Source organism: Rhinatrema bivittatum, chromosome 6, assembly GCF_901001135.1.
Source record: "Rhinatrema bivittatum chromosome 6, aRhiBiv1.1, whole genome shotgun sequence".
NCBI classification, from domain to species: Eukaryota; Metazoa; Chordata; class Amphibia; order Gymnophiona; family Rhinatrematidae; genus Rhinatrema; species Rhinatrema bivittatum.
In genome coordinates, this window is record NC_042620.1 from 124788624 (window position 1) to 124814320 (window position 25697).

At 42.5% G+C, this 25697-nt stretch overlaps 1 protein-coding gene across 2 annotated transcripts in view; it reads right to left on the reverse strand.

Moving 5' to 3' along the window:
* ZNF385B (zinc finger protein 385B) overlaps positions 1–25697 on the reverse strand; it is a 690453-nt gene that overhangs the window by 162478 nt on the left and 502278 nt on the right. For both annotated transcript variants that reach the window (XM_029605911.1, XM_029605910.1), the window contains one exon: positions 7342–7452. In XM_029605911.1, the coding sequence (XP_029461771.1) occupies positions 7342–7452 (111 nt within the window). The remainder of the gene's footprint in view (positions 1–7341; positions 7453–25697) is intronic.

Below are 25697 nucleotides of genomic sequence, written 5' to 3' on the forward strand. Positions count from 1 at the left end.
AATAGGAGGCCAATGTTTCTTCTTCAGTCCCCTGGCCACGTTCTTCCTAATGCCGGGTGTGGAGTGGGTGGGGAGCTATAGGAGGTCAACGCTGTGATGCAGACCATGCTCCTCTTAGCTTCCGGGGTAGGAGACCAATGCTGCTTTCTGCAGCTCTGCAGGCCGCGCTTCTAACTGCCGGGGTGGAGTGGGAGGGTTGATGCTGCTGTTTTTGGAATCGCAGGTGTAGGCAGAAGGGAAGGGCAGCAGCTTCATTTTTTTTTGTCCCAATTTGGACTGCCCCCCCCCCCCCCAAATGACAGTCCTGAGGGTACGTGGGACACTGAGAGCAGGTGCAGCAGCTTTTCTCCCCTTGGCAGCTCAGCTCTTGAGAACTAGATATGGCTCTGGGAAGGGAGCTGCTATCTCACACATTTTCTCTGTAGCATCTCACATGAACCCTTGGGAAGAGTTTTTCTAATGCTCTGAAGAACTGGGAAGAGTTCATCCTCAGATATTACTGGCTTACTTCTTGCTTAGACCATGGCTAGGCAGTCAACAAGGTATCTCTTCAAGTGCCCCCAGCCAAAACTACCAGACACATTACCTTGAGAGATCGGGCCTTTTCAACAGCCGGCCCCCTTCTGTGGAACTCCATCCCACCGGACCTAAGACAGGAGCCCAGCCTCCCAACCTTCAGGAAGAGACTTAAGACCTGGCTATTTAAAAAAGCGTTCCCGGACACCGATTAATTCTATTCAGCCAGATCTACCACTTCCACATGTAAAAATGTTATTACTAATGTAAATACCTATACCTAATTCTCTCCCTTTTCTTCTCTTCTCCCAGTTCTATTACCTTGTTATTTGTAACTGCTTCCTTCTACACTAATAGGTTATTCAACTGTTCATTGTACACCCCTGTTATATGTAAACCGGCATGATGTGTTTGCAACATGAATGCCAGTATATAAAAATTTTAAATAAATAAATAAATAAACCTACCTCAGATTGTTGATAATACAGATTATTGGTTGATTGTTATTGTTCAATGTTCTATGTAAAAAAAACCCCGGTCTAACCTCCCAGACCAGGGCAACCTTTTCGTTACTTGTAAACCGGATTGATTTGTATTGCATACAGGAATTCCGGTATATAAAAAATTAAAATAAATAAATAAATAAAATATTCTGCTACATCATTTTTCAAAAATAAATGATCTTTTAGCACACTGGAAGGATTGAGAAGATTCCAGAAGGTTGAAACAGAAAGGATCAGTAACCCTCCTGATACAATTCAGTACCTGCCTGTGAATTCTACGTGCTATTCAGACAGTACCACTTGCAACTATTTATTTGAATTGTTGAGTAAAACGTTTTAATTATGGAACAGAACACCATACCTTTGCCAAGGTTCTCCTAGGTATTCACCAGCAATCGCCTTGGCCCTGGAGGTTAATCCACCTGCCATTCTGGAGAATGCATGCCAGGGTTGTAGAACTGAGTAAGGACTGATAAATCCTGCTTATTTCATTATGGCTTTCTGTCAGAACCCTGGTTTTTGGAGCTGGCTATCCATGAGCACTGGAACTTGAAGGCAGATTTGGACCCTCAGGAACACAGAAGGCAGAAGAGGAGTTCTGAGTGTACCTTTTTCACAAATTCAGCAAGAGGTCTGAAAGGCATCTTGCCTATACTTGGTGCTAACGTCATGTTTCCTCAGGGCAGTTTATCCCCTTTTTCTATAGGGGACCAATGTCACTAGAATGAATTTGCATGGTAGAAAACAGATAATGAGAATCATGCATATCATAATAAGACTGATAATGTATTCTATGGCTCAGAGCCAGGTGGTCCCCGAATGTCTCATTATTGCTCAATGTGCTATTATTGGTTTCCACTCCTACTTAAACTTTGAATAGCCAGGGAAAATACCTACCGTACGTGAATGTAACTCGCCTTTCGCTTCAATGAAAAGGCATGAGCTAAATACATTAAATAAAAATACACCCTAAATATATTTTTATTTTACAGCTTTCTCAAAAAGCTATTCACCTCAGTCTCTTTTCTGTCTTCAAGCTGGGTGACTCAGTTCTTAAGATAATGCTTTGCTTTTTGAATCTCTCTCTCTCTCAAAATAAAGCAAAAATCCAATAAACACATCACAGAAGAAGCTCTTCCACCTTAGGTTTGTCTAGCTCTTTGTTTCTGAGCCAAAGATCAATACAACCTGTTCTATTCTAAGAATTTGACAGGGATAGGCTATTTAATCGTGCTTTACTTCCAGGTAAGAGCATGTCGCTTCTCAACAGGTTTATAAACCATGCCTGTTCCTCATAGTAAAAAACTGTAATAAATTAATCTGAATTTAAAGAATTCCACAGTATTCTTATTTATTTAAGAAATGGCCTGTTGCTATCCACAGTTCTAGGTGGGTTACAGAGATACATTCATAAATCTAAAACAAACACAGCAATAAAAAAAACCCCCATAAATACCCTGCAAAAAAACTCTCTCCAGGTCTAACCCCCATCACTTTAAATAAGTCCACTCTATCAACTAGGCAATAATCATCAAACTAGATCAGTAAAAGCCTATTCATACCAATAAGATTTTAACAGCTTTCGGAACCTCAACAAAGACTGCTCTGCCTTTAATTAGAATGAATAGAGAATGCATATTGGTTTCAATATTTCTGAATGATATGGAGGCTAATTTTATAAACTGTATGCACTGGGGTAAAGTCTATGAGTACCTTTTATGTGCAGATCGTTAGAAGACAAATCTGTACCTCCATCTTGCCCTCGACCTTCCGACATGATCAGGGCCGTGTCAGCATGACTGGATGCCGCGGCGTACCACACGGGCCGACACGGTTGGGTCCCTCCCCTTACGTCAGCATTCCTCCCATCACTCTACGCTTAGCATCGGAAAAAACCAGTACTTAAGCTGACAGCCCCGCACAAGTCCTTGCCTTGGCTACAGGCTCACTTGTGCTGGTGTTATATTCGGTGTTCGCTGCTTTCTTGATTGGACCTGGTCTGTCTCTGGATTTGCCTTGTCTGCTGCCTGCCTCTTGATTTGGATTGTCTCTGGATTTACCTTGCCTGTTGCCTGCCCTTGGACTCGGACTGTCTCTGGATTACCCTATTTGCCGCCTGCCCATGGATTCGGATTGCCTCCAGATTTACCTTGCCTACCGCCTGCCCAGGGACTCGGACTGCCTCTGGATTTACCTTGCTTGCCATCTACTCTGGTGGATCTGGGCTACCCATTACAGCGTGCAGGATTGCTGTCTTTCCGGCTGTCCCAGGTAAGGCTGTTATTCTACCAATTGGGGCCACATAAACTTAAGAACATAAGAACATAAGAAAATGCCATACTGGGTCAGACCAAGGGTCCATCAAGCCCAGCATCCTGTTTCCAACAGTGGCCAATCCAGGCCATAAGAACCTGGCAAGTACCCAAAAACTAAGTCTATTCCATGTTACCATTGCTAATGGCAGTGGCTATTCTCTAAGTGAACTTAATAGCAGGTAATGGACTTCTCCTCCAAGAACTTATCCAATCCTTTTTTAAACACAGCTATACTAACTGCACTAACCACATCCTCTGGCAACAAATTCCAGAGTTTAATTGTGCGTTGAGTAAAAAAGAACTTTCTCCGATTAGTTTTAAATGTGCCCCATGCTAACTGCATGGAGTGCCCCCTAGTCTTTCTACTATCCGAAAGAGTAAATAACCGATTCACATCTACCCGTTCTAGACCTCTCATGATTTTAAACACCTCTATCATATCCCCCCTCAGTCGTCTCTTCTCCAAGCTGAAAAGTCCTAACCTCTTTAGTCTTTCCTCATAGGGGAGTTGTTCCATTTCCCTTACCATTTTGGTAACCCTTCTCTGTACCTTCTAAACTGCTAAACTAACACAGATTGTACTCTAAATTTTCTAAGTGAATTTATGACAGACATTTGTTTAAAATTCCTAGAAACGTGGCCAGGAACACGTACAAACACACCTACACAAAGTTACGCCTGCTCTATCAAGGGTGTAAGTGCCAACTCCAATGCCATCTTCTGGAATGCATATCCCAGTTCGCATAAAAGCATGCACAAAATCAGGTTATGGGCATATGGTTTCTGTGAACTGAACCTCAGGCTGTTTTATAACAGCTATTTAAGTGCATTAAACTATGTTTTATGTGTTTAAAAGGCTTTGAAAATCAGGCCCAATGTGTCTACATTCAGTAACGTGTCTAATATAGGCTACTCAGATCTGCTTTTGCAATTTTGCAGTTAATATATTTCACATTTAGCCTGTAGCTAATAGTCTCAATATTTTTGAGAAGGAGGTAAAGTTCAGCATTTTATCATCTTTAAAGCTTAATAGTAAATGTGAAAACAAACAATATCTTGAAATGGAATGCTATGTGTCAGCAAATTATACGCCTTGCTGAAAGATGTGAATACTAGGTGCCGAACATGTAAACTACCACTTTTTAAGACACTTTGGGGTCTATGAGGCATGCTGACAAATTTTGGATACCATATTGTAGTTCTGGCCATAGATTCTTTGCAGGGTTGACTGCTTAGGACCTTATGTATAATTCACAAGATTTAAAATTAACCTCAACCAGGTATTAACCTCAGATTCTAGAGTTTGCCTTTCTTCTCCCTTCAAATACTTAGAACATAATTCTCCATACCCCTACTGAGAAGGGGTTCCAATCTGATATCATACTGATCAAGTACCAATGAGACAATGATGGTTGCACCAGAGTGTGCCTGCTTGTGTGCATATAAAAGATTTGATAACAGAAAATTAACAGCCTGACAACCCATAGCCTCAAAAAGACACATATAAAAGTTCTGTGCTTACTGTTTCTTCTGTTATGCTAAAGGGTACTTAATGTTGAATCTCATGGTATTTGGGATCCACTGTGCTTATTTACTTGACCTGAATAAACGAAGGAGACAATATATTGTCTATACTCTTGGTGTTCTAGCCTCTTCAAGCAGAAATCACATGAGCTACAGCACTAGTCTTTGTCTTGGAAAGGACAATGTATGCTCAATTACCTATTCTATTTTATGCAAGCTCAGATGAGAAAAATATTACAGATTTATTTTTTATTTAGCTTAACAATAGTAACAGCATCTTCCTTGATGCTATCACTGTTGGAATACCAGGAAAATGTATTGAGTCTGATAATGAATGCTTCAATGACATACAATCTACAGATATGTACCGGGAAGGGAAAAGGCTTAGAAGGATAACTCAATATTATGGGTCTGATTTAACAAGAGATTTCTCCTGTTTTGTGAACACTGGAAAAACATCTCATAAATGATGCCCTCTACTTTCAAATCCTGCTAATTCTTCTTGCATGGTTTACTGGCAGCAACGTGTGCCATTCTGTGTAAATCTGAAGCCAGCAGTGCAATGGATCCTACTACGGTCTGCAGACTCCTAGTGGCCCATGAGACTTTTACAGGAGGTCCGCAGAAGACAGGAAAGGGAGACAAACAGTCCCTTTGTGGGCTGGAATCAGCGGTGGAAGCACAAACGGGAAGCAGCAGCAGCCACGGGAGCGTGATCGGCGATGGCTGCATGGGAAGAAGCAGCAGCACCAGCTCTAAGGGTGTGACTAGCAGTTGCCAAATGGGTTAGAAGCAGAGCAGGTGTTGAGGTAGGATCTGTGGCCACATAGACAAGCAGCAGCAGCTATGGTGGCGTGATCAGCAATGGCCGAGTGGCTGGAAGCAGCAGCAGCTGTAGAAGTGGAACTAGTGGTGGCTGTGCAGGCAGGAAGCAGAGCAGTTGTGGGGGCAGGATTGGTGGCAGTTGCAAGGGATAGAAAAAGCAGCATCAGCAGCCACAGCCATGAGGGTAAAATGAGTTGCAGCCATGCAGCTGAGAGCAGGAGTGCGGGTGGCAGTAGGATCAGCAGCAGCCCATGGGAGCCAGGAAGAGCAGTGCCGCAGCAATAGATGAAAAGAGAGAGAGAGAGATTGAAGATGGTGGTAGTGAAGGGAGGGGGGAAGAGATTGATGATTAATAGGGGCTCTGGAGGGGAAGAGAGAGGATAGAGGGGCTGGGAAGGGGGTAAAGAGAGGTTATGTGATGAGATCGGGGGGGGGGGTAGAAAGAATGGGGAGGGGAAGGAAGAGATAGAGGCAGAGTTGGAGAAGGGGGGAGAGAGTGACAGAGCTAAGGAGGGGAGGAGAATGGTGGGAGAGAGAATAGTGGGGCTAGGGAGGGGAGAACAGGGCGTGCTGGGGCTGGAGAAGGGGCAGAGAAAGACATGGCCATGGACTGGGGGATATACTGGAGGTGGAAGCTGTGGGGAAGAGAGACAAATGGGAACAAGCTGGGATGGGGAGAAAAAGAGACACTGGTCGCCACAGACTAGAGGAGGGAGCGACAATGGTGAGGCAGGCTATGGGGTGGAGAGAGACAGACACGGGTGAGGCAGGCTGGTAAGGGAAAGACACTATTGGGGATGGGCTGGGGTGGGGGGAAGAGACACACACACACATTGGTGGGTCAGACTGAAGTGGGGAGAGACAGACAGGTGGGAACAGACTGGGGCAAAAAGAGAGAGGAGGCTATGGGAAACAGGCTGAGGAGGAGGGAAGTGATGGGGGGGGGGGGAGAATGGTGGAGATGGACTTTTGTAAGGGGGAGAGTGGTGGGGATGGAGTGGGGCTTTCTGAATCATTTGGAGGTTAGGAAGCCAAAAAGCTTGGGAAGCCCTGCACTAGTGGGGAAAATTTTCAGAAAAAGAACAGATTCCTGTAACAGAATGCAGCTTCTGTAATCATTTCTAAAGTCATTTGGCATCTACATTCTGGTTGCTACCAATACCTACGGTAATTCCTTTTGGCTCAAATCAACAATATCTTAACAATTAGCATTAAGAGTTACAGAGAAATTCTATCTGATCATTGAATGTGCTGAGAACTGGAATCCCGTCCTGAAATGCTTAAGATTTTCTGTGCTCAGACTGGGCCAGTGCACTATACACCTAGCTCTGTAGTAGAAGAATATATGCTGGAAAGGACTTTCAATTTGGCCTCTCTCTCTGCTGTTTTCCTTTCAACAACTCCTCCAACTCCATGCTCAGAGAACTACAAATGAAATTTTGTTTGGCAGGCAAAAACAAAGAAGCCTGTTCTGTGGGCTTCCTTGCCACAGACTTTCTCCAAAAAATAGATAACTTTATCTTAAGCCTTTGCTCTTCTTGTTTTTGTTTTTCTGAGCTAGGGCAGATATGCAGGTAAAAAAGCATGTGTAGTTAGGTTGATTAGCTTATTGACTGGAGAAACACAGAACTATAGGAAAGAAAAGGCATGATACTTACATCAGAGTTAAAGCGAAGCTGGCAGACATTACAAGAAATGACTTGTTTCTTCTTTGGGGGAATGGACACGCCAAATGTATGGTTTATTACTGCTTTTTGCACAGGATCCATCTAGAGGGCAAACAATAACATTCAGTTTACAACTGTACAGGACAAGCTAGGTATGAGGTACTAGTCTATACCTACTAGAGAAGAAGACTGAATTAAACTAACTTGGTCTGAGAAATACATTATTTTACTTCCTGCTGGAAAGAAAAACAAAACTTTTCCAGCTTAATTTGCTTCCGTTACTTAGACATGCAGAAGTAGAGCAGAGCATAACAGGCTGCAGAAAGGTAGGTCAACAAAAAAAAACCACCCCAGCACTCTGAGCTCAGAGGACAGCAAAGTTAAACTAGCAAAAGAGCGCACTGTTATGCAAGCTACCTGTAATAAAGGAATTATATTTGGCATTGTAGTATTAATTTTGTGGATTCATATACTGTACATGTGCACATTTTTACACATAATTTAAACAAATCAATTTTAATTTCTCACGTTTCTCATTTCCCGCCCTAACGTTATGAACAATTGCACATAGCATGGCAATATTCTGATTCAAAGCAGATTTATCAGTCTGTGCTTCAGTTTAACAATCAGCCCGGACAAAATCAATTATAGAAGGTTAGTAATGTAAAACATCACACTAAGAGCAGGACCCTACATCAGAACTTTTATCCTTCTCTCCATAACGCAGCTTTGGCAGAAAACATTCTTCCTGGAAGAATGTTTCATTTACTCTTGCAATTGTAAAACTGAGAAATTACTAGACATGTTTACCTAGAACAAAAGCACACGTTGATGAATGAGTACTTCAACCACTCGTCAATGTCTGCTAGATCAGTGAAAAAAGAAGAGCACGGAAAAAGTCAGCGCTTGCAAAGCCGCGGAAAAAAAAACAAAACAAAAACAACAAACTGCAAACAACACAGCAGCAATTCTCTTGTGTACTCCAGATAATCATCCACAGCGTTTACATCAAGCACTTGGCAGTCCAGGAAAACTGAACAGACTATACCCAGTCTGTATTCCAAGCAGATGTAACAACAAGGCAAGGACAAACTGTCACAAACAATGCAGTGCACTGTCTCCAGAGGCTGAAGCTAAAGATTCTCCTCGGAGCAGATGACGATATTCCCTAACAAAAGAACTATACGCGGCTGGGTCATGATTAGAATTCAAGAAGGGGCAACATCAATAATGAATAGGTTTTAAACATGGCAGAAACCAGGGTGGATTACAGTGAGTTTCAATAGGCAGGCAGTATCTGCCCACCAGACGGGGAACGCTGCGATGTAAAGTGATCTCCACGACACTAAACAAAATTAAATGTAAACAGCATCTGGATTAATGAGCTATGGAGTCATTCAAGAGAAACTGTAACTCATTGAGGTTCTGAGGTTCTACAGGTAGTTAAAAACTCTTTGGGTAAGCGAAAGAAACCCGAAGCCATCTGCTATGCATTTCTAAACCATAACTAAGAGCGATGCGCTGACATTTGGAAACTATTTCTGACTTTTAATGCTAGCAATATGCAAACCAGCTAATACAAATGTATTTTGTGATTCCAGCAAGCTCTGACTATGGGTCCGAAGTGCTTATATTTCATTTGCCTTTGTAAATGTGTACATGAGACTGAGAATTATAACAATATGGCAGGATACAGAACCATAAATGTCTTCACATTCAGTAAACATTTTTTAAAAATGAGAAAATCCTATTTTCAAAAGATTTTTCCTCTTTGCACAGAATTGGGGAAAAAAAAAACCCCTTTTGAAACCTGAGCTGACTCTCTTTTATTTTAAGACATGTTTTCATGAAAGAATAGGACATTGGTTGATATATTTTAACATGTGAAGTTTCTTAAGTTTCATTCCCAGTGAAAACATAGATTTATGTTCAGAGATTACATGCTAGATTTTTTTTTTTTTTTTTTTTAAAGCTGTCTAGCAAATTCATTATTTGTTCTGGATTTGACAGCTCCGGAAAGAAAAGATCTCCATTTTCCCACAAATCAGTTTAACTACCCCACACTGCTCTACCGATCTACTTTAGTTCTGTTCTGGATGGGCTACTTCTAGAGGCGAGGGGGCGATCCCGCATGTATGTTCAGTTAGGCCTTGGCCTCCCTGCTGGAACTATCAGGAACAGCACCAACTGGGAAGTTTTGGTTTTTTTTAAAGTAATATGGATACTTCTTCACTGTGACCATCAATTCATTACAAATAAGCTAGTAAACAGATTTCTCTATAGAAATGACTAACTTGCAAGCAACCCAAACCATATTTTAGCTGGTGATAGTGGAAGGAAAGCTTTGCATCCTTGTGCCAATCCCTCCCACCAACACACAGCTATTTGATTAGGAAAGACGAATTAACTTCCTTCACCTTCTGACACGTTTTAAGTCACGTTTCAAGACACTCCATTAGATTGCCAATGCACACCATATTCCATTTCAAATATTTCTTGATTCCTTCTCCCCCACCCCTACACTTCTGAACAGAAACGTTATCATGCAGGCAACTTAAGTCCTGTTCTAAATACACAAGAGGAGAAGGCATGTCTCTGCCAGTCTAGGCCGGCTCAGGGTATGTCTAGGATCCCGAAAGACTTCTAACACACTTGACTTTTGGGATGATATATTGGTTGCGGATGCTAAGGAAGAGGAGGCAGGTGCTGCACTACTTTGCAATATTAAACTCATGGAGGCGACTATTCAAAAGCCATTTAGATGGATAACTCTCAAGTTAGAATCCATCTAAATGGCAAGTTTGGCCACATTCAGCCACTTATCCAGCTAAATTATGGCCGGTTAAGTCATTAATATCCAGCTATAAATTAGCCAGATAAGAAAGAGGTGTTCCAGAGCATGTCTACATTATCTGGCTAACTTAGCTGAATTTCAGATATAGTCGGCTATGATAGCCAGAGAACTTTGACCTGCTTCAGCTTCCAGTGTTACTAGAGCAACACTGGCAGCACTCGGGATGAAAAAGGGCAACCCGATTCAGATACTAAATGGGTAGGAGGGCTACTGAGGGATGGTGGCACAGATGGGGGAGGTTGTTTGTGGGGGGGGGGGGGCGAGGAGGCAATATTTGGTGCTATATTTAGTGGGGTGGGAGGGGGGAAGACTAGATCCAGCTTGAAACTTATAACTGATTTATGTTTTAATTTCAGGAGTTTGGGGGGGTCCTGTTCAGCAGCGGCAGGGATGGGGTCAGACATTTGTGGTGAGGGAGTAGGGATCAGGCCAGAAGGCCCACAGTTTTTTTTATTTTAAAGGATGGTCACCTAACTGGATATCTTTACACCTAACTGACCATGTTCAAATGATGGCTGATTGGAGTTAAAGTTATCAGACTAGCATGTAGCTGGATAACTTTAGGATGGTATATTCTGCAGGACATTTATTCTGCTGAATATACAGGACATTTTATCCGGCTATCTTCAGCTGGATAGTTTGTTCATTATCCAGTTTACCAAATATGACCCCCCTTCCCCCATTATACTCAAATTGCTAGTGAAAATGTAGTTTTTTTATGGATTTTATTCTTATCTATTGCATGGTTCATTTATCTTGACCCTTCTATAAAAAAAAAAAAAAGTCCTACTCATCATATTCTGAATGGTCAACAGATTGGGAAAAGACCTGAACCAGTATTATTCATTATTCCTATGGTCTAGCTGCCATGTATAAATTTGCTGCTAAATATGTTCCCAGTAGTTTAATAATAGTTTTGGTATTGTGCTTTCTTAACATGCTGAGAGCTGTTGGTCAGTAGGCACTGTTTATTATAAACTAACAATTGTCTCTTAGTATCCATCTAAAAGAATGAATTGCCATTTTGTGGGCAAAAAGGCTTTCAATAATAAACACCAAGTTGTTTTTAATTCCAAAAGATATAAAGCTTTCATTGTTTTTCTTTTAAGATTTGGCTCAGTCATTTGAAAATCAAGAGAGCAGTGAATGCTGTGCTGGCAGAAATGTGTTTCTCATTAATACAACGTGAAATCTTTAAACAATAATGAATTATAAGCTAATCAATCAGTGGAAATCCCTGTATCGGTACCTGGCATTCGCATGGCTCATACTGCTGCCCTGTGGCTTCTCAGGCCCTCTCTCTCCTGAATTAGCTCTGTGCCATCCAGCGCTGCATGCCTACCAGCTAGCTCACCTTTTCATGCATCTGTGTCCCATTCTGCTATCTCTTCCCTGATTGGTCCAGCAGGAGACAGCCTTGATTAAGTCAATCCCTCTTCTGGGTATGTTCCTTACTCTTTTAAATAGTACTATTAGGGGACACTCAATGAAACTCATGAGTAACAGATTTAGAATTAATTTAAGAAAGCATTTTTCCAGTCACTGCACAATTAAGCTGTGGAATTTGTTGTCGGAGGATGTGCTCAAAGCTTCTAGACTAGCATGCTCAGTTTAAAAGAACTATTTGGGCCAGTTTCCAGAGGACAGGGCCATTAACAGTTATTAACCAGATGGATTTGGATGTCTCCATCTCTTAATTCTGAGAAAAAGAGAATGGACTGCTGGGGATTTCCAGGTGACCTGGACTGGCCACTGTCAGAGACATGATAATGGGCTTGAAGGACCCTTGGTGTATAGCCCTTTTGGCTATTTGAAATGCTAGGGAAAGGGAGGATGCGGGCTCAGGATTCCCAGAGGAGTGGTAGATAGAGCGCTAATGATATTTCTAGGAAGCTGGCAGGAACCCTGCCACCTGCCTCCCAACCTTCCCCGGCATTTGCCCCCTAAGGAAGTTGGAGATGGCTGAATGATGTGGCTGTATGGGTGACTCTCAGGGCTGGTGCAAGGGTATTAGGTGCCCTAAGTGAACCTTATAGCTTTGCACACAACTCCTGCCCCCAGCCCTCGGCTCTCCCCATACACAATTAAAAATTATACATTTATAATAACATATTTTACATGAAACAGGACAAAGTACAATCTCTGAGGTAACAACATCACTTATGACATATACATTATATTTACATGCACTGTTGTGGTGCCAACCAGAGAACCCTGCAAAAAAAGACACATGGAACCCATATGGGATTAGGGCTATTGTGAAGTGCGTTAGGTGCGAGCTTGGCCCTCAGAAAGCCATGAGTAAACTGAATTACAAGTTACAATACAGTAAACCTTCCATACCCAAACCGCTCCAACTCCTAGCACTCAAAACAGTAACAACCCTGCTTATGAAAAAGCAATACTGTAAATATTACACCAGGCCCTAAACATCCACACACCAATATTAGAAAAACAGAACAAGCCAGGCTGCTATAGACTCATACACAGAAATTACACAGTAGCAGAATACCTTGCATTGGTCACACATGCAGAACACACAGACCCTCACCAAATACAAATATAGAATGAAGAGACCATAAAGTACAAATAGAAATATGCAGATAAAAACTGTACTGGAAACTGCAAGAAGCCAACTCTGTATGCAATGCAACATTGGAAAAACAGAAACATCACCATTCCTCATAAAACAAACAATACAATCAAGAAATGTAAAATATCAATCATAATAGTAAAAACATGCTAAAAAATATTTTAAAACATCTGACTCACTCACCCCCTTCATTCTTACTCATCCTCTTCTCTGTCCTTCCCTCCCCTCACACCTCCTTCTCCTCCCCCTTTCTCTTCATATCCACCACACCTCACTTTCCCTCCTCTCCCTCACACCTCCTCTCTCCCCCTATTCATCCTCCCTCTTCCCTCCCTTTTCCTCTCTTCCTTCGCTCTCCCATCCCCTTCATCTCCCCCACATCCTCACCCTTCCTCTTCTCTCTCCTCACTCACACCTCCTCCCTTCCCCTCCCCTTTCTCTTTCTTTCCCAACTCCACTTCCTTCTCCACCTGCTCACTCATTCACTCCGCTCCTTTTTAGTGAGAAGAAAAGGGAAGAGGAGCAGAGCTATGTGAAGGGGAGTGAAAAGGAGACTGAGTGAGAACTTCCCCCTTCAGTCAGCTCAGCCCCCCCTTCCCTCTAGGAAGGAAAGGGGGGCTGACCCAGAGCTTGGGTAAGTTTTCACTCACTCATTCTCCTCTCCCCTTCTCTTCTCAGTAAAAAGGGAGAGAAGAGGGTTGAGCTAATTGAAGAGAAAAATGTTATCTCTTAGTCACCTTCCTCTTTTAATGCCTGGCCTCACTGCTTCTTCCTGCCTGCGGGGGGGGGGGGGGGGGGGGGGGGGGGGGGGGGGGGGGGAGGGGGGGAACCCTGCGGGAGGCCATAAACACTGCCGCCTCCTCTCTTCTCTTCTGCCTGTAGCGGGTGGGAGCCCTGCAAGCAGGCCACAAACACCACCACCACTTTCCTTCTCAGCGTGCAGTGACATTTATAGCAGGATATTTAGTATCGCTCCCTCAGTCTCCTCTCCCCCTCCCACATGCTCTGCCTGGTCTACAGCAGTTTCGCTCCCTAAACCTATTCTTCCCTAGAGACAAAAGACACATGGAACCATATGGAATTAGGCCTGTTGAAACATGTAATAGATGTGGGCTTTTCCCCTCAGAAAGCCATGAATAAACAATTACAAAACAGTAAACTTCCCATACCAAAAAGAGCACTAACTGCCAGCACTCAAACTTCAACCCTACCTATGAAAAGGCAACACTGCAAATATTACATCAGGCTTTAAAACCCCAATATATCTCCTATTTAGAAAACAGAACAAGCCGGGCTGCCTAAAATAACGGTAAAATAAAAACCTACATAAAACTGCATAAGCCCCTTCTTCAGATGTCAGATCAGAGACATTCACATCTAAATATGGATCCTATAGTGTCTCAATATCTCATGTACAATAGTTTTGGATAATACTTACATAACCAGTTAAAAGCTATCACAGCCTGTCAAGCATACAATTTACCCCAAAAAGACAAATCTGCCATATCAAAACAACACTAACTCCAGAACTCAAACAGCAACAAACCTACTTAGGAAACAGCAGCTCTGCAAATATTACATCAGGCCTTAGAAGACCAATACACCTCCCATTGAAAACAGAACAAGACCTACACAAACTATGCACAGAATAATCCCTCTTCTTGATCATACATATAGAACACACAGACCCTTACCAAAGGCAAGAGACCAACAAATACCAAATAAAGAAATATAATTCATCAATCATAAAAGTAAAACCATACTAATAAAAAAAATAAATTTTTTAAAAGTGAGTCGAAAACCCAATAATTAAAACCTAAAAAAATGTTTATATAATTTCCCAAAATATATTTCTAAACAGCAGACTATCCAATAATAAATCTAATAAGGATTTAAAAAATCTCCTGCTTTTCATACCTGGGATTTTTCGATTTCCAGCCGCTCTGAGATTGTTGTTGATTGGGGTAGGGGGGGGAGCTGTAAAAACTTTATCCTCTTTCTCTCTCTCTCACACACCCACACATATACGCACAGGCACACACACACACACACACACACACACACACACACACACAGAGGCTCTCACTCCCTCACACACATGCTCTCATTCACCCATCCACACTGACTCTCACACACACCCACACACTAGCAGTCACACATACACAGACATCCTCACAAACAGGGTCTTATCCACCCATCTGCACACACAAAGACTCTCAACCCCCTCCCCACCATGCAAACAACCTCTCTCACACATATGCACCGACACATACACAGGATCTTACCTACTCACTCATGAAGTCATACACACACACACACAAAACACACATACACACATCCACCAACACTCAGGCTCTGACCCAGCCACCCACCCATATACACACACACTGGCTCCTACCCACCCACCTTCATACACAGAGCTTCTGAAACCCACCCCCAAAGAGCCTCTCACCCACACATACACTAGATCTCACCCAACCTCCCACGCACAGGTAGTCACCCACCCTCACCCAAGCAATTACACATACACAGCCACACACAGGCTCTAACCCCTCCACCGACACACACACCCCCCCACACAGCCTCTCACCTACACACAGGCACTCACCACCCTCCAACACACACACAAGCAGTCACCCATTTACCCAGCAGGCAGGCAGGCAGTCACTCACCCATGCACACACACACTCTCACAGGCATACATATACACATACCCCCACAGGCAGTCACCCACACATAGGGCATAGGCCTTTTTTTCAGCCACCAGTAAGATGGGGTCCGCTGTCAGCCACTGCATCCTCCTCCTCTCTTAGGTTGCCAGTTGTGGGGTGGGCGGCAGCAGGAGTTGCATTTATCCCGCTTTTACCATGTTTATCCTGCTTTTACCGCAAGACAGGCCCCGCAGCAGCAGGAGATGATGTCAGGATAAACGCGACTCCTGCTGCCCGGGGTTAGGGACGTGTGTTGCCACTGAATGGATTGGGCAGGGGTTTGGTTTATCCCTGCCCGATCCGATATTTGACTTTGGAGGCAGGGTGAGGCAGCAGCTGCGGTAGAGGTGTTTTGGAGGGGCACTTTTTGCCATTCTAAAATTCTGCTGCCTGAGGTCACTGCCCTCACCCTGCCTCATGATAGAACTGCCCCTGGTGTGGCTTGTTTACTCAGGTAGTCTGATAGTTTGTTTAGTAATACATGAGAATTTGGAAACTTCTTTGGATCTGTTTTCAGTCCTTGTGGGCTGCCTACATCCTGGCTGGGAACCTTAACGATCCCAGTTCCCATCAGCCACCCATGTCCTGGCTAGTGTATGTCAATCATTCACTTCATATTGGTTTACCTCCTACAGTATGGTCAAAATATAGCATCATCTACAATTCAATGAATGAAGTCCTGCCTAAATTGTCCAATGAACCTCCAATAGCTGTGGCCAAATACAAGAGAATTAAAAAAAAACCTGCAGAAAATAATATTGATTTGGATTTCTAGTGGTAATTTGCAAGCACTTTACAGCCAGCTGCAGTCATCTTCTAACAATGTATGAACAATTGAAAAGCTTAGCAAATGGGGCTTTGCATGCAAACCCCCAGAATTTCAGGATTTTCCATGTTTTTGCATGTGAAGCCCTATTTATGAGATGTTTCACCAGTTTTCGTCTTTATAAATATTAAAAATCCCCTCTGTGATGCAAGATCATACAAGGCAGCTCATTAATTCTGAATTCACTGAAAACCAGCATGCAAAAACATCTCTACAGGCTGTTTTTTTGCAAAAAAAAAAAGCTAACGACTCCTCAATGAGAATAATAACATTTGGTACAAAAGTTTGCTACCCAGTACAGTGGAATGGGCAGTAAACCTTGGCAAGAAATGGCCGGAAACCTGTGTGAAATCCCACTGGTTATCCTATTGATCTCCTTTTCACTGTCTGGTGAAGATTTAACCGAACTGAGATAATACACGCGTCTTACCATGAGCATGCATAAGCTCTGTCCCTGTCCTCACTGCTTGCTGCAGAAGCATTTTTTCCCAAACCTTTTTTAAAAATCAAAGGGGGTGGAAATTGCAGTGGTGCAGGTTCTGCAATTTCTACAAACTCACAAGCTAAGTAGGGCTTTATCAATGAAGAAATGGACAAAAATCACCCTACTGGTGACATGAAAATTTTGAAAGAACCGATGGGAAGATGAGCAAAAACCATCAGAGGAAAAAAGGAGAGAGAATAGTGAGGACAGGAAAATGAGGAAAGGGGCTAAACGATTGGGAGTAAAGTAGGTGAAGGAGAAGAAGGGAGAAAATGAAGAGGGATAGAGAAAAAATCAGAAGAAAAAAAGATAGGAAGTATTTAAAAGGATAAATATAATATATGTTTGAAGGTAAAAAATAATTTAAAGATGAAAATAATGAGGTATAACATGTTCTCTTATTCCCTCTTCTATTAAGAATGACACTCCAGGGGGGGTGGAAATCCATGGATATCTATTTTCATAGTTTAGACAATATTGGTAGCAGCACCATCAGACTTTGCAGGCTTTCCCATGCCATTTTGCTTCTTGCTCATTCTTCATAGGATGATACATATGCACTGATATTCTGACCCCGAGGTGGCCACCAGAAATCATGGCTTACCAGTCCTCTGGTTCTGCTTAGATCAAGTTTTCCTGTTAGTTGGGGGTTGTAGCATGTCTGTAATACTTCTAGATATAAAGCCCCTTTTGGCACATTATAAAGGCAATCCCCTTGCCAGCTCATCTCCTTTTCTTCTTCAGCTCTGACATTCTATGTTTCCAGCAATAAACTCACAAAAATCATTCAATCAAAAAACCATTATTCTATTAATTTTGATTTGCAAATAGACAACAAAAGTCTCCAAAAATTAATTTTTAATGGGGGAAGTGGTAGTTTCATATCATATATAAAGGTACCATCCCGGTTATCATTTAATATTTTAATCACTAACTAACCACCATCCTCCTGTTTTTTTTATGTGAAACTCCCAAAAATTTTTTTATATATAAAATATAAATGAGAACCGGGAAAAAACTCAATTCTAATTTTATGGCTGGTGCACGGAACAACATACTAAGGGGGTCATTTTCTATCGATATCGCACGTGAAAAGGGACTTTTCGTGTGCGATAGCTAGATAGGGGCGGAGTCGGGACCGGAAGAGGAGGTGTCGGGGCGGTGTTGGGGCAGACACGACAGAAACTTCGCTGGCGGCAATAAGGTAAGACCTGCTATCGCTGCCAGTAGCGCACTCAATAGCACCACCTTTCACGCTGGCGCTATTGGGTGCAAAAGCCGGCAGCGATAACACCGTGGTGGTGCAATCGCTGCCAACTTTTGCAGGCCTGCCCCCCCGCTGCACCCCCCTGCCCCCATTACCGCGCAATTCAGAAAGCCGTGCGACGTTAGAAAATCCAGCCCTAAGAGCAGTACAATTTTTCTGTCGTTTGGTGAGCTTGACCCCTAACGAAGGAATTATATCCGAAACCTGGCCATGTTGGGGATAAGGAATCGCTACCGAATTATTGGACAAGTTCTTCAGGATCTTCTATGATATATTTTACTATGTGCAGCTAAGTACAAAAATTATTTGAATAAAAGGAATTGTTACCGAATCACTGCAGAACAGTTTCAGAACACATTTTTTGTGTGCATTTGAATACATAGTATATTGCACCGTGCTATTGAAGGATTTAATCCAAACATTAAATTAGAATTGAGTTTTCTCACGGTTCTCATTTATATTTTATATATAAAAAAAAGTTTTTTGGAGTTTCACATAAAAAACAGGAGGATGGTGGTTAGTTAATGATAAAAATATTAAATGGTACCCGGGATGGTACCTTTATGTATGATATGAAACTACCACTTCCCCCATTAAAAATTAATTTTTGGAGACTTTTTTTGTCTATTTGCAAATCAAAATTAATAGAATAATGGTTTTTTGATTGAATGATTTTTGTGAGTTTATTGTTGTGATTTAATTGATTCTACTCACATAGGGGCAAATATTTGTGTTTTTGATTCTATGTTTCCAGTCATGAGCAAATTGATCCCTGGTCCATTCTTCTTCATTTGTTCCATGATTACTCTGCTTTCTAGTGCCCATTTTAAAGTTCTCTGCTCAAAGTACAGATGTTGGTATCTGCTTGTCAGCTGTCTCTTTCTCCTCTCTCCAATACAGAGCATCTATCTTGCTATTGTGGGACCCTGGCAGACAGATCAATACAAACTTGAATCAAAGAAGAACAATGACCAATGTACTTGTCTGAAATTCATTAGATATTGTCTTTACCGCCATTAGTTCTTTATCATAAATGTGGTTGTTCTTCCCTGGTGCTGTCAACTTGTAGGAGTAGAAGGCACAAGGGTAACGGATGTTCCTTGGCACCTTTCTCTGGGACAGGATGGTCCCTATGGTTGATTTTGATGCATCTTCTTCTACCACAAATGATTGTTCTGGATCAGGGTGCATGAAAATCAGGGGTAGAATTGGACATTACCTTTAGAAATTTGCATGTCAGTATTTGATCAGGATTCCCTTTTTCAGAACTTTTGTCAGTGTGACCATGAAGAATCCTTGGATGAAATTTCAATAGAAATTTTCAAACCCCAAAAAGCTGCTATGCACCCTCTTCACATCCCTTGGAACTGGCTATTCCATCACTGTGGAAATCCTGTATAGATCCATGCATAAACTTCTGGTGCTATTATGGAGTTTAGGTATTCTATGGACTTTTTGTCAAACTCACATTTCTCTAGGTTTGTGAATAGTACATGTTTTCTTAGGTGATCTACTACCCAATAAACCCTTTCATCAAGGTCTACTGGATTCTCCAAGAATATCAGAATGACATCTAAATAGACAATTATGTACTAGTCTAACATATTTCAGAACTGTTCATTTAAAAGGCTTTGGAATGTAGTTGGAGCATTCCTTAACCTATATGGCATAACTAGGTATTTGAAGTATCCATATCAGGTATGGAATGCTGTTTTCCATTCATCCCAATACTGGATGAGAACTAGTATCTAAATTGGTGAAGCTCTGGGCAGCCTGAAGATACTCCAGGAGCTCATTCATGAGTGGTAGAGGGGATCTGTTATGGCTAGTGATTCTATTAAGTGCCTGAAAATCCACAAATGGTTGTCTCTCTTTTGTATGAAGAAGATTGGGGTTCCTGCTAGGGAGGTCACAAGTCTGATGAATTCTTTCAGATTTTTGTGCAGATAATCATTTAGTTCATTTAGCTTCGATTCAGACAGAGAATACATTCTTCTGAGTGGCACCTCTGCCCCTAGTTGCAACTGGGCAATCATAAACTCTATAGGGCGGGGGGTATTATATCTGTAGCCACTTTGCCAAAAACATCACAAAATTCTGAGTATTTCTCTGGTAACTGTCCTGTTTCCTCACTAGTTACTATATAACACCTGAATACCTACATGCCCTCTTGTCACTTGACTTCTGTTTAATTTGGGAAGTCAATTATGTTGGCAGAAAGTAGAGATGAAGGTCATTTGGTGCATCTTCCACGGAATATGCAGATCATGACATAGCAGCCATGGTAATCCCAAGATGATTGTAAAGTGTGGGTGATGAAATCCAAACATATTGTCTCTTGGTGGTTATGAATTGTTGTCATTATCAATAACTAAGGGGCCGATGCAATACAGTGCGCTCAGCCGAGTGCACTGTTTAACCAGCAGTTGGATGCGCTACCTAATCCCTTACACTACCTAATCCTATACAACGCGCGTCTAACTAGCGTCGAAACTAATAGCACTCATCACATGCAAATGCATGCTGATGAGGCTATTAGCAAATCACCCGCAATGCAAAAAAAAAACCAACTGCGTTTTTTACGCTCAAAAATTACCGGCTGCCTAGAGCACTCTCAAAGTTGTACATCCTCCTACTTAATATCATTGCAATATTAAATAGGAGGAACAAAATCTTAAAACAAGTTTAAAAAAAAAGTTTTAAAAAAGTGCTGATGGTCGGGTTCAGGAAACGGACGCTCAGTTAACAAGCATCCATTTCCTTAAACCCTGGCTGTGCGCCAATTAGAAAAATGGACGCCGATAAATTCGGCATCCATTTTCTAAACCGGCAGACAGCCAACTGCTCATGGGCTCCCGATGTCAAGGAGGCACTAGGGGTGCACAACTGACCCTAGCACCTCCTTGACAATGTGACCCCTAATTTAAATATTGCATGGCACCCCCAGGAGGGCTGTCTGGAAGCGCATTAGGAAAACGGGTGCTGAACACTCAGCGTCCACTTTCAGTGCATTTTAATTGCTTCGGCTCTTAAGTCAATAGCTAAGTCATTGGACTTGTTAAGGGGGAGCCAGCAATACTCTCAATTGCTATGTTAGTTATCTTCTCTTGCAATGGAATCTTGTGTTGCTGGTCAATGTAACACACAAGCTCCTGAATGAATCATGGCAAGAACTTGTACTTCCTCCCCCTTCCAAGACAACCAAATTAGAATTGTCATGTGGGAGGTTCAGGTTCCTACTAATGTGTTTGGTCTGAGAGGACTTATCAATGCTTGCGCTCTCCACCCCCCACTCTCCCCAACTGGATTCAGGACTGTCCATTTCATTTCTTGGTGTTCTTACAAATTTCTGGTCTATTGAGGCAACTGTCTTAACAGTTTTCCATGAGCATGCAATAGAAGCAGAGGCATTTTCAACATGTGTCACTTCCTCTACTAATAGCAGATGCCTCATGCCATCAGTCATCATGGGTTCATCTGGAGGTCACTGCTTTCCAGAAAGCAATGATCTTCTTTTTGGGCCAGGGTCTTCTTGCTTATTCTCCTGGTTCCATTCTGTCCAGCATCTGTCAATTCAGACACAAAGGGTGATCAGAGTCTTCAGGCTTCCTGGAAGGTCCAGCCATGATAGCTTATCCTTTATATGTTGCAAGGCCACCTCTAATATGATCCCAAAGTGCTGGTTCATTCTGATCTAGATCAATGGCCCAGCCAAAAAACTCTGCAGTGTACTTTATCATTGTACATTGACCCTGGCAGAGATGCATGACTATTCTCTGCTAGATGGACTTGGTCTGGTTTCGAAAGGCCTGAGATTTGCCGGCTACAAATTGGTCCACACAGTCAAGGATCAGGTTATCTTGCTGTAGTAGTGGAATGGCACAGGCCAAGACATTCTTGAAAGAAGGCTGATAATGAAGGTCACTTTAAGACAGATATGCAGATGTGCTCAGAACCAGAATTTACACCTTTTGAGGAATCCACAGAACTTCTTTCTTGTTCTGTTAAATTTTCTGGGAATAATATTTGAGGCTTCAATCTGAAATGGGTTAGGCCCCTGCAGGTTACTAATCTGCTGGAGGTTGTGGAGCTGGGTCTGCATTGATTGAATGGCATTTATTACATTTTTCAAAGTGTCAAGCATCCAGGCCTAGCCTCTGGTTTTAGGCTGGCACATACTGTCAGGGTACATCCAGCTCCTTGTTTGTTTTTTTTTTACCTTTATTTCTGATTTAGCATACATTTTTAACTATTATGTGCTTTGCAACTCATTTTCTTATTAAATCGAAAGAAAAACTTTGCCATAGTAGTAAAAAAATCAGTAACACTATTTTTTACCACCATCTTATTACATTGATCTATAAATGCCTTTTGTAAAAATGTTTTCCTCATTTTGTGCCCATGGCAAAAAGATTTAATGAAAAAGCTCATAAATCTTCCTACCACATTGCTCATAATAAATGAATGAAGCAATACAATCCATACAGTATAGTACAGGGGCAGCCAACTCCAGTCCTTGACAGCCACAAATGGGCCAGGTTTTCAGGATATCTTCCATGAATATGCATGAAATATATTTGCATACAGTGGAGCAATGCATGCAAATCTATCTCATGCATGTTCAATGTGGCTCTCGTGGACCGGAGTTGACCACCCCTTGTATAGTAATTATAGCAACACCAATAGGCACATGCAGTAGTAATGCAAAAGGCATAACTTCTGCCGACAATGCAATTTACTTTCAGATTGGGAACTCTGCGTATAAAGAAATAAAAAAAGTAATATCAACAAGTTGAAAGGTGCACATCTCACAATGCACAAAATCTAGCAGCTTATTGAAATTTGACCCACTTATGCATCTGTTGACCCCCATCTTTATACCTAATCTTTTCAACCAGTTTTAATGTTTTCAGTAATTGCAAAACTGGCTGCTGCACAGGTGCACTCAGGCACTTCTGTAATATGCTCATCATTGATTGAATAATTTCCTCTTCAGGTTGCAAGAGGAAAGAGAACATGAGTAATGACTCAGAGGTTCCCTTCCCAGGGCTGAAGGGGGAAAGAAAAATAGTAAAGTATAATATAAACTTGCAGTTTTCTTATTTTAAATCAAGCAATGCAAAAATAACACTGGCTATGGCTTGTTAGCCAGGGCAACCAACATACTCATATGGATAGTAAAGAATAAGGAACGCTAATAGGGAAAGGTTGGGGGAAAAGAAACGAAGTACACAGCTTCTAAGAATTCTTTACCCCCCTAATGTCACCAGTTTGTAAAGGAAGCAACCTGTCCCAAACACAAAATTGTGCAGGAAAAAAACAATCTTGATAGTGGAGTTGGCTAGATTTCAAACCCAATAGATGAGCATTGCAGTGTGTGAAAGCTCTCTCTCTCTCCTGGGGAGCTTCCCCAAAAGGTTTAATTGGTACTAAACAAAAACAGAACTGGTTTCAGTCTTTTACAGAATGATGACAGTTCACCAGTTTTTCTTTCCCAGTACTTGCCAACAAGGGTTTATGCTTGACTTCAGCTGAAAGGCTGACGTAGTTAAGCTGAAATACTGGATTTGTGACAAAAGGCAAGGTAAAAACCTTCTCTCTCCTCTGCTCTCTGTGCAAAGTTTAGATTACTTAACTCTGTTTCTTAGGAGGGTGATCCAGCCTGGGCCTGGATATCTCTGGAAAGGAAGTCTCTCAGATCATGGCTCCTCTGTCCCTTTTTGGGATTTTACTTGTAGCTCAGTTGTCTGTCTCTCTTTTTACTCAGAGAACAATCTTCTATCACTACTTCTTGTTAATTAGCTCTTCAGAAGAAGAACTGATTGCAGGACTTCCAGATGCACTCCTCTCTTCCTGGCTCCAACTCCTGGCCATCCTCACCCTGCAAAGAGAGACAGAGCCAGCCAAATTGTGCTTTTTCTACCTTAAATGGCCTCCCAGGATTACTTTGGCTTTCTCCTCTGCTAGCTATGTTGTGCTCTTCTCTGGGCAGGCTAAACAGTACAGCTCTTTTCCCAACTTGTTAACACTGGATGCTGGCTGTTGGAGTACATGGGTTTTGATATATTTTTATATTCCTTCTCCTTAGCTGCAAATGGCTTGCAATCTCTGCAGGGTTGAAAACCCCTTTTTGATAGGTCCAAAACACATCACTCAGATCCAGACACACCTCGGTTCATGGGTGCAGGAACTTGGTTTCTAGTAGTTTTTTTACATTTAGACTCCTGGGTAACAGTTAAAGTGGATGGTCCCAAGTCCCGGGAACTAGTCTATCCTTCTTCTGTGGGGGTTTCCTTACCCTCACGGGAAAAGAGGGTCCGGGTATTTCCTGATTTCCCTGCATGGCCTCAAAGGCCTGATGCATCAGCTTGATAAATTCCATTGAGAAGGCTTCTGAAGGGCCCATCCCATGAAGCTCCCCCTCTGCCTTAGTCTTCACCTGTTTACCACAAGAGGAGGCCACTGAAGGCAGGCCGAGGCCACAAGCCCCTAGAAAGGCCACTCTGCTGAATCACCATTGTCCCCACTGGAGCCTTTTCTACTGACATCTCCATCCCTGGATTGATATCACATAGGGGACAGAGGGACCCCCACCACTTTTATTATTTGCCCCTTCCTCTTCGTACCGCACACTGGACACCTCCTTCCTCTGAGCATCTTCACAGTGAGGCTGTCCTGTCCTTCAAAAACGCAGCGCTGCTGTGTTGCTCTTTTTTTTTTTTCTGTATTTCATGTGTGCTCTGCGCAGTCTGTCGGCCCAGTGTCTCACTTTGCTACTACTACACATCCCTCCTTAAGCTCAAGTGGAAGGCCAACATCCATAAGGTTCTCTCCCTCCCCTCCTTTTTTTTTTTTTTTTTTACTTTCCACGCTGTGCTAGTGGTTGAGGGGCGGGGTGAGGGAAGAAATCAGCCAACAAGAGTGGAGCAATTCAACACTTTGAAGGAACACCCGCCCCTGGTTCCTAGCTCCTCTTAGGGAAGAGGAAACCCCTTGCCAGGGCTGCTGCAACAGACCCCACAGGGAACCGGGAGAACTGTTTGGAGCTTGCCGAGGAGGAGGCCAGGTATCTGCTAGAATCTCAGGAGCCAGAGGCCACAGGAGGAGTGAAGAACTGCTGTTCAATGAACCCGGAGGGTTTGGAGCGAGACCAGGGCTACCTATGAAGACGCTCATCATCAAACAGTCCACACTTCTGCAGGCAGGGACTTAGTGAAGGCTGCCTCCGACCATACTTCCCTTATAGTGGACCAGACATCTTGCAGAAAATTAGAGAGGCGTGGTCTCTGTCTCCACCAGCTGCGGAGAGGGAAATCCCTAGACTCATGACTGGTCTAGCAATAGGTTAAGGAACCACAAAGCAACAATGCATACAAGCAGTATACTAATTATAAAACTCTTGACCACTTGTCTACGAGTTCTTCTTCAAGGTTATGGGGTAAGGACTATGTATTTGTGCATTATAGTTGTCCAGTGTGTAATGTGCCTCACATGTATTGTATAGAGTAGAAAAGGCTGAAAATGACTCTTATGTGAAGTGGCTGAGCATCCATTCCCTACTTTTCTTGTGCCTGGCTGCTCAGTATAGAGAAGTTTGACTAGTCAAGGCTTC